This window comes from Lissotriton vulgaris, chromosome 12 (genome assembly GCF_964263255.1).
Source record: "Lissotriton vulgaris chromosome 12, aLisVul1.2, whole genome shotgun sequence".
NCBI classification, from domain to species: domain Eukaryota; kingdom Metazoa; phylum Chordata; class Amphibia; order Caudata; family Salamandridae; genus Lissotriton; species Lissotriton vulgaris.
Window position 1 is genome coordinate 663,004,322 of NC_141700.1, and position 10,546 is coordinate 663,014,867.

At 41.2% G+C, this 10,546-nt stretch overlaps 1 protein-coding gene across 2 annotated transcripts in view; it reads left to right on the top strand.

The window, feature by feature from the left end:
- Positions 1-9,906, top strand: part of KLHL36 (kelch like family member 36) — a 77,153-nt gene extending 67,247 nt beyond the window's left edge. For both annotated transcript variants that reach the window (XM_086945844.1, XM_086945845.1), the window contains 2 exons: positions 275-432; positions 8,847-9,906. In XM_086945844.1, coding sequence (XP_086801970.1) covers positions 275-432; positions 8,847-9,402 — 714 coding nt within the window. In that variant the 3' untranslated portion in view covers positions 9,403-9,906. The remainder of the gene's footprint in view (positions 1-274; positions 433-8,846) is intronic.
- Positions 9,907-10,546: the final 640 nt, after the last annotated feature.

The following is a 10,546-nucleotide window of genomic DNA, read 5'->3' on the forward strand; positions in this document are numbered from 1 at the left end:
TGGGGAGGGGTGGAAACTGGGAAAATCTAGTGATTTATTTCCCCTCTTGTATATTAGGAGGCTGTCAGTGTTGTACTTGCAGGCAACGCGTGCCTTTTAGTACTCTGAAACAGAGATGTAATCTGTGTTGTGAGAATCTTGCAGTAATAACACCAAATTCATGACTTCTAAAGTTGAAGGCATAAACCATTTTGAGCATTCATTTGTTAGTGTCCCAATACCATGACCACCCCCTACCGGTGTATAAAGAACTGTATCCCAATTGTTGTTGCAGGTGGCTTCAATGAATCAGCGTCGTGTGGATTTCTATCTTGCATCCCTGGCAGATAAACTGGTTGCTGTTGGTGGAAGGAATGAAAACGGAGCGCTCTCGACAGTTGAGATCTACTGTCCTCGTGAGGACACTTGGTCCTATGTAGCAGGATTGCCAAGGTAATATACTGTTGGAAATTAGGTTTTCTGAGAAAAATGGGCAAGCCAGAGATTCTGAATTTATGGAAAGAGCCAATTCAAGGCTCCTGCTGGGCTCTAAAATCCCCACAATAAGCTAAGACATCAAACAGCAAAGACTTTCCAGGTTGCATGACTGTAAGGGCCTGTCATGCTCTAAGATTGCTCCACTTCTTCCGTTTACTCAGCATCCCCACATATATGCTGATATCCACTCACTCACTCACTCACTCACTCACTCACTCACTCACTCACTCACTCATTCACTCTAATTCATTCTCTCTCTCTCTCTCTCTCTCTCTCCCTCCCTCCCTCTCTCCCTCTCCTACATTTTTTAGGCTTACTCCATCTATCATTTGTTCTTCTTCATCACAATGCCACCTCTTTCTGATTCTGCCACTCATGATCCATCTTGTTTTTAGGTTACAGCCTACCAGACAGCACAGCTGTGTGGTATGCTAAAGACATATTGGGGAGTTTCAGTAGTTGACCTGGGAATGCATTCTGCCCATTATTTGCCATTGCCTTTGTGGTTTATAACTCACACTTATTTTCTCACCTTTTCATTTGCTGGCTTAAGCTCTCCAGGTTCACTTCATCCCTCCCATGCCAAAACCTTATTTACCAGTATCCTCCCAAGGGCTCCCTATCTGTAAACAGGCCTGTAAATCTTGTTCTTATCTCGTCACATTTACTGTGCATTCAAAGACTGAGGTCAAATGTCAGGCCGTGTCTTTCGAGGGAGCCTGGTGTTTAATATGCTTTGGGCTGATTTCACAGTGAAAGGTTTACAGGGAGGAATGCAGATTGCTCCCCCCATGGAGTAGGCATGTCAAGGTGTCATGGACACTGCATGTGAAGGAGCTTCAGGGACTGCTGTGCCAGGGTGCATTCACTTTGACATTACCCTGTGTCCAACCATCCAGCCTGGACACATTAGGGACTATTGTAGCATTGTATAGCCTGTTGGCCTTAAAACGAGCTGCTGTGGATTGATGGCATTTCCTGGACAGAGCAGGAACTGCTGTGGGATTGTGAGCCCCCACCTTAGCTCTACCTGGACACTCTATGCCCCAAGGATGTAGGAACGTCTCCAGCATCCTGTGCCTGATTTATTTCGATACGGCGTGTCCCGATGCTGCAGGAACAACTGTAGCAATCTGTGCTTTCTGCGGGCATGGAGCTGATGTTGTTAACCTCCACCTGCCACAGCCTTTATTAACTGTAAGAAGCTGCAACAGGAGCTCGCTTCAGCTGGAAGGAGCTCGGGGAAAGTTGATCATGCGCCGCCTCCTTCCCTGTTCCTTTCAAGGGCAAGGACCCAGCGGAGAGTAAAACCCCTGAATCCTCCAGACCTGGACGTTCATAAGTGGATGACCGAGGAGGAATCATTTCTAAAGCATGGGTATCACAGTCATGGACACCAAGGAAAAAGAAGCATTGGCAAAGCCAATAGGTCTCGCCTATCCGAGACCTATTGACTTTGTCAATGTTTTTTTAGCCATATTGTACAGCAGCGCTGGCTTCAATGCATCATGGCTGAAAGTGAATAAAATAAAAAACTGGCTGTGCAGTAGAGATTTTTTTCTTTACTTTCAGCCATGCTGCAACATGACTGAAAAACAGTGGTGAAGCCAATAGATCTCAGGTAGGCGAGATCTTTTGGCTTTGCCAATGCTTGTCTATTTCATGCTTTCCTTCTTTCTTTTGCTTGCCTCCTTCTTTCCTCATTTCTCTTCATCTCTATCTCTCTCTGTTTCTGCTCTACCTCTTGCCTCTCTCTGCTCTCTTGTCCCACCTGCAAATTGGTGGCAAATGCCTAGGTAGCAGCTACAGCCTTGAGCAAGGCCATGCAGGAAAGGTCGTGTCTAATACAGGAGAAGCAATGCAGTTCATGTATTGTTGTATCCTACTGTGTGAGGTATGTCCTTCGAAGTACTGCAAGACTGCTAAACTGGGGTCCCCCTAGGTGCAGCAGATAGGGCTGTCAAGCGCTACAATGGTTTAGCATTTTGAGTACCCATCATCAAGATGCAAAGTGCCTGTGATGAACCTAGGGGGCTTTAACAATAACATGAAAGCATGCTAGAGGTAAGAGAGGCAGAAACCGCAATGAGGCTTGGCTTGTTTAAGGGCCGAGATTTCTAGAGGTTACAAGTTATCTGATCGAGTAAGAATCAAGCCTTTAGTTGCTTGCCACCTCTATTATTTCTATTATTAGATCATAGGTCCATAGAACCATCAGGTAAAATAATACTTTACTATTACATTTCTATGGATATAAGAACATCTTAACAATTCAATAAGCAAATGTCCCAAAATAAAGCCACAAAGCATCACTCTTTGCTTTGAACATATCTCTTACAGACTTAGTATGCACACCATTGTAGGGCAATAGAGGTATTTTTGCACTTGCTTTTTATTAAAGTGCAGATGGTGTCTACTTGCTGTAGGTTAAAAATGGCATGTCAACAGTAAGGGAGAAATATTATCAGGTGCACCAATAAACCAGACACAAAAGCCAGCAGAATCCTCCACCTCTCACCAGCGGTATTGATCTCTCTTCAGGGACAGTCCGATTTGCATCTTCATGGGCAATTGACAACGATTGGATCAGGAGTAAATAACGTATAGTCTGACACACCAAAGGATAACTCAAAATAAGATAGCAGATTCAAAGATGTTATCATAGCAATATTAGTGCCATCTTCAAATGGTTGAATTATTGACTCCGCCTTAAAATTGATCATTTAGGTAGGTCGTAGTGGCAGAAAATGTTACTGAACCAACCTAACAAATGATGTAAAGCATTGTTAGTCCATTCCCATCCAGAATTCACTAACTCATTAAAGCACAGGCCTGCAAAGCAGTGTCCTTGCTGGCAGTAGAGCTTAATACAGACTTATTGATGAGTAACTGTGAATCAAGGGGATGCTTTTCACCAAAGGGTTCTGAGTGACCTTTAATAGGCTGACTGGAGAAAAGCTCGGGTTGTCTATAATATCACTCGGAAAACTGATGTGAGAAACATCCCTTTAATACACAATTGCCCATCTTTAATTGTGTTAAGCCTCTCCATTTCATCGCCCCTTGCTGTCATCTGCTGTGCAGGAGTAAAGGAGTTTTGCAGGAACCATACACAAAAAGGCTCACAAAAAGGCTATGTCCATTCTGATCCATATATTAAACGTAGTCTCTTTCCACTCACCCCCACCAACCTTTTGCCGTTCCTGCCCTCTACCATTCTACATTTAAAAACAGCACCTGATATCCTGCTATCCTCCCATGCCATCCTCCACCACTCTCAAAATAATACAAAAATAATTTCTGGCCTCCTGCCTCTCATTCTCACCTATCCTGACTGAAAAAGAAACTTATTGTGCATTCACTCACCCAAACCATCCCCTCTCTAGTACCTGTCCTTCCTAAACATTAAAAAAAATCCCTGCCTCAAGGCAACCACCCCTCCAATTTCTTAAATCATTTCATTAAAAAAGATCACAGAAGTTGTTGAATCAACATTCAAATAAAGTGCGAGTGCCTATCTCGCAGATAAGCTAGTCAAATAATTATCGCCTCGCTCCCTTCGTTCTGAAGGGAAGGGCCTGCTCACGGTCCCGCGCATAAGGCAAACCAGGTAGCGAGGAAAATCTTTCTCCTACCTCGCCCCTAAACTGTGGAATCAACTGCATCTTGAGATTCGTTTTACCACTAATTACTTAGGCTTTAGAAAGAAGCTCAAAATGCTACTCTTCTAATTTCGATACCCGTCCCATCAGCCGTCCTTAGCACGGAGATACCCCAGTCGGGGTGATTCAGGCGCTTTATAAAGGACTTAAAAAAATAAATAAAAAAATAAAATCGGCTTGTTCAAGACTGGTGTGAAGGATGGGCTGGGTTCAGGCTTAGAATCAAAGAAGAAGAGAGTCAGAGATTAAGTTAGATTAAGTTAAATGTCAAGCTTAGGGGAAATATTTAAATTTAGTCAGGGTAAGAATTAAAGACAAACTTTGGTGGTTAGGTCACAAGGTAACAATAAGGTCATGGTAACAATAAGACTTTGTTTTTTCATTAGGAATAGCGTGTGGTTCAGTAAAAATCGATGTAAGGGTCAAGTTAGGGTTACATTAAGGTCAGGTAAATTGAGGTACAAAAGGTGGTTTACGTAAGTCCGGGGTTCGGTCTAGTGTCAAGGATTTGTTCTAAGGTCAAAGGTAGGGTTAAGGATCAAGATTAAGTGGGAGTGTTAGGTTGTAAAGTATTTCTTAACAATTGTAGTAAAACATGCATTACATGTATTTTGTAAAGAAAGTGTTACATTTATTTTAAATTTAGTTTAAACATTTATCTGTGACATTAAAATGTATGGAGATCAAATGACTTGTATCCCACTCAACCTCCAAGTGTTTAACAATCAAAATATCATTCAAATGTTAAGCGGGAATCAAGCTGTCAGTTTCTGATGATCAGTATCACAAAAGTGCAAGGTTAAGGCAGAATAACCTAGAACCAATGTCCCCAATATTCCCACTGAAAGGCAGTCATGATTAACAAATATATTTGTTTGTGATCTTGCAATATATCATATCATTGTTGATTCTGACAAGTGTGATAACTTAGTTGGGCTGCACCGTTTTACTTCTGAAAGGGCCATTGCTGGTTTTGGGTCATGACTTGGCTGCGTACAACTCTGACAAAGCTATTCTTCAATGGGTGGTAAATGCATTGAACTATCTTTGGAAATTAATATGTTGGAACAATTGTAGTTCTGGGATTAAAAAAGCTAAGGGTTCAGGTAGAAATACCTAAGATTAATATGAAAGTAATGCTAGAGTTAGGGCTAATTTAGATTTGAGAGATCAGGCTCTGAGAACATAGCACAGGTCAGTTTCATTGCGAGTCCCACATCAAACCTTCTGAAATTGATCAGGCTTGTTATGGTTTTGTAACTGAAACTCATTATAACTAGGGCTGCATGTGTGAAAAAACTTTATTGTAATACTTTGTATCATAACCTATCTCTACATCTCTTCAGCCGGCTACAGTGGGCTCCAAAATGAAAGTGCACATATTGTTGAAATGTATCTCCATTGCCTATTATTCGAGACCCTCTAAGACCCAAATCAAGTACAGTATTGTATCCATTTCACATTGGATATCCTATGGAAATGAACTTGGAAATATGAAATGCAAATTTAATTTTTACCATCCTACCAGTTTGCCAACCTTCAGTCACAAAGGTCTGACCGTTGATATCCCCTTTAGTCATAGTCGATATGGAGGTAAGAATATATTTGTTCATGCTGCTGCCCTTTGGAACAGGAGAGGCATTAAGACTCTTCTTCTATTGTGGGTTCCCTCAGGTTCACTTTCACTGATCAGATGCCCTGTGATGGTGTTTGGAAAGAGACACTTTAACAACAAGTATTGCAGCAATTCGTGGTGCTCTTTCTGTCTTCTCAGGCCTCTCAAGAATCAGCTCTCTTTTAAAGATCACACCAATATGAAATATTTTGGCACATACAACCCAATAGATGTATTCATGATACCAAATAAATGTATCAGTTCTGTGTTCAGACTTTACATAGTCCTCAATATTCTATTTGTGTATACTTGTGGACAGACCAAATAGTAATGTCTTGAATGTATACTGACAAACCATGATCTCAATGGCATTTTTAAGGAATGTAAACTCTTCAGATGTTTTTGGAGTTGAATGTAAACACAATTCTCCTGGGGATTCCACACTTCTGACCATTAAAATTGCATTTGTTAAATGACATGTAGAGTCAGTAATGCTCAAGGTATGGTGTTGCTCAAGAGAAAAAACCCTAATTTGCCCCAGATAGAGAACTTTCTTCAGCTGGGGTGCCTGTCTCCTAAAATGGTCTAGCAGTGGCCTACAGACATACCATGTGTCCAACTTTTGATCCTCACCAGAATCCGCTATACACAGTCACCATCTTTGTGCGACGGAACTTCATCAATGCTTTGCACTAAGTCCTCTTCGCGCTAGAGCATGCTACACATAGTACTTCATCATGCATAGCAATCTCTACCGAGGTGGCCCCCCAAACTCGGATATCTTTTTGGCAGTAGGTTAGTTTTTGTGTGTTTTTTTCCTCTTTTTATTTATTTATGTTTAGATTCATAATAGTTCTTGAGCTTGTTCAAGAACCTCCTTATTGGTTTGTGAAACAATAAGGTCAATTTAAACTTGTCTCCTTGGTTGAGAGCTCAGTCCACCCTGGTATACTTCTTGAGCCTTAGAGCTGTGGCCCGCTTATCCTCATATGATTTTTTTTTTCAACAATGCGGGCCCAGGAACAGTTTGTGAACTTCTGAAATCTCTTAATATCAGTCTTCAGCCGCAACAAATGTTTCAATTAGAAACGTATAATTACATTCCACTGGTAGAGATCTATGCTGCGCATAATGAAAAAAAATAAAAGCTGTCTCGCTGACTGTTCTTGATATTTATATATATTAACCATCAACAAAAGAATTGTGCCTCACTCCAGGAGTTTCTTTTTCAAAGCTTATTAATCACACCACAAAGCACCAACGCATTTCGATTGAAAAGTCTTGATCATGATAGGTGAGTCCTTCCACCATTTCTCTATTTATACAGGCATACCCATTAGACCTGTTATGAGACATTTTACACTCTCAATTAAAACCTCCTTGCCAAATATAACTTAACACAAAATATCATGAATAGTTTGCGAGTGTACTTTGACATTTGTTCAGGGAATGGTGTTAATACATCGTAATATCATAGTACATTAACACTGATATTGCTGGATCTTAGTTTCATAATCACAAGTATGTTCAACTCCAGATGTTTTTTCTCTTTCTACAGTTCATTGCCCAGAATCGTTCTGCTTTGCATTGATCCATGGTTGGATCCCAAGCTCATCAGTCTTAGTGCCTTTCGAAAACCTTCTTGAACATATGGCTTCTCCCATTCTCAAAATTTTGGCTCAGTGCCATAGCATAACTGTGATTATTCCCACATCATTTTAGTTTAGTGTAATATATCCCATTTTATCAATTTCCACTTTGTTCCCTATCTCAATTAGCATTGTTAAAATATGCAATCTGAAGTTTCTTTATTACTCATTTTCTTCTCGACTGTTCGATTTATCATGAGCATTTCTAATTTCATGTTCGTGTCCCAATCTGCGCATCTGAAGCGTTGCGTTACATTTATTTACAAGGTCACTCAAGGTGGTGCAAATCGCTCCTTGCGGGCTTAGTAAATTACACTTAAGGACTAGTGTTGCTTTGCATTGACTTGTGTCTCTCTCCTGACAGACTGAACACCAGTTGGCTCTTGAACATGACACTCATTACAGTCCAACTGCTCATTGTAGAAATGTATCGCTGAACCCACCCGTGAATGGGCACAATATGTGGTCAAAACTCACCCGATCATCCTTAGTGAAAACACCCCTTTAATAATCCATGTCATGTGCACACTGCCAATGCTATGCACAATATTAAACTTACGTGATTTACATACCTATACCACAAAGCATTTAGGACCAGATGCACAAAGCATTTTTACAGTCGCTTTACGGCTGGAAAAATGCTTTTTCCAATGCACAAAATGCGCAAAGCATTTGCAATTCAGTAATAAGAAGGAGTGTGTTTAGGGCATCCCTTCCAATACTGAATGAGTATGGTACGTATTACTGTTTTATGGCCAAATTCCAGTCGCAAAACAGTAATACTTCACCACCAATTTAAAACTGTTGGTAACCCATTTGCGAAGGCATCCCTAAGGGACCCCTTCCCCTTTGTGAATGTAAATTATATTTTTTAAGAGCAGGCTGTGGTCCCACGGTCCTGCTCTTAAGAAATATAACTTCAAGGTTTCATTTTTTTTCAACACATCCCGTTTTCCTTCAAGTGAAAAGGGCTGCATAAAAATATTTTTTTAAAAAAAAGGTTGTTTAATGAAAAAGCTGGCTGTGATTCCTAATGGTTCGCAAACTGCGCCCTAACTCTAATATTCATGACGTAGGTCAGTTTGTAATCCCTAAATAAAACTCAATGAGTTTCATACATTAGGAATACCGATTTCCTAATTACGAAATCGTTATTCCTTATGTTTGTACACCTGGCCCTTTCTACTCTATTCACTGCAGGCATTTCATTCTTGCAACTAATTTTGGTAACAAGAATTTATCTCACCACAGGTCTATTTAAGTGTTATTGCCCTCTAGCCAGAATAATTGCTACAGTCACTTCAGAAGGTATTAAACTATGTTAATTATTCGCACCGCAGTTATATTTCAGCCCCTTAAATGTAAGCATTCTGATCAACAAAAAGTCAATCTGGCTACAAATAACACCACTTTATTAACATGTCCCATTTCTTTATTTTCCAGGTTCACTTATGGTCATGCTGGTTCAACCTACAATGAGTGTATCTATATATCCGGCGGCCATGATTACCAAATTGGCCCTTACCGAAAAAATCTTCTTTGCTACGATTGCCGGACAGATATATGGGAAGAGAAGCGGCCCATGATCACAGCGCGTGGCTGGCACAGCATGTGCACGCTTGAGGACAGCATCTATGCAATCGGCGGCAGCGATGACAGTGTTGAATCCATGGAACGCTTCGACATCCTGGCTGTGGAGTCTTACAGCCCTCACTGCGACCAATGGACAAGGGTGGCTCCCCTGTTTAACCCAAACAGCGAATCAGGAGTGGCAGTATGGGATGGAAATATTTATGTTCTTGGAGGCTACAGCTGGGAGACGACTGTCTTTTCCAAAATTGTACAGGTGTACGACAGTGAGAAGAAAAAATGGCTAAAAGGGACAGATCTCCCTAAAACTATTGCTGGGGTGTCTGCATGTGTTTGTGTGCTGAAACCAGAAATGGATAGCAAAAACAAAAAATCCAAAATCAAAAGGCATTCAGATCATGACAGATGAGTGATTAGGACACGTGTTTCCTTAAAGATGCCAGCAATGTTGGCCCTGTAACCCAGGAACTGTTGGAGCGTGGATACTGAAGTCTGCTGCCGTGCCATTGTGGTACCCCCTAAAGTGTTTGGTGACAAGACATTGGAGGAGTTTTGCCTTGGTGGGAGAGTGTGCTCACAGCTGTATCCTATGATGAGCTAATGAAACCCTTCGGTTCACAGAACTCACCGCCCTCTCCCTCCCCCCACGAAGTCAGTGAGGAACACAAATACATTTTATTGACAGGCAGTTACATTTTAACAGTGTTGTATTGTCAACCATTATCTGTGACCTAATACTGTTTTGCATGCTTGATTGGAAGCAAAGCAATTTTTAATGCATGTGTGATTGTAGAGGCTTGCCAAGATGAAAGGTGCATGATGAGGAAGAGGCAGGAGGGGAGGCTTCATTGGATGTTGCTATATGACGTGTACAACTCTTTTATTGAAAATAAACCTTACTGTGAACACTGAATTTTTTAAATGTTTCTAGTACAACACCAAGGGAAATGCAGTTTGTGCCCCCATTTTAGGTCTTGGACACAAACTGTCCATATTACCAATACAGTACAACATAAATGTAAATGTAAATTGGCATTTCTTAAGCGCAAGCTGTCACTCCGCAAGGAGTATCCTGTCGCTGAGGAATAGACGTTGAGCGCCAGTCCATTCGCATACCAGCTTATGTTCCGACTAGAATAGTGCAAGGCTGCGGACATCAGAAATGTTGTATATCCATGTCTTCAATGCCTTCCTAAATTGAAATTCAGTTTTCTGTAGTATTAAGTTGGTTGGAAGCGCATTCCATGCTTTAGACCCCAGGACAGCGACAGTTTTCCCTCCTTTAGTGATCCGTCTGAAAGAGGGAGGTTTCAGGAGGTTGGCTGTGGATGACCTAAGAGTCCTGGTGGTGGTATATGGGGAGAACCGTGCTGAGAGATACTTGGGTCCCAGTTTAAGCATGACTCTATAAGTGACTCTATCGTTCTTATCTCCTGCCCTGCATCTCTGTAGCTCTCTGCTCGCCTTGCGCTTCAAGCTTCTATTTATTTAAATACAGCGCTGCACTGTCGCTCTATTGATTGATTTACTCGCGCTGCACTGTCGCTTAATTT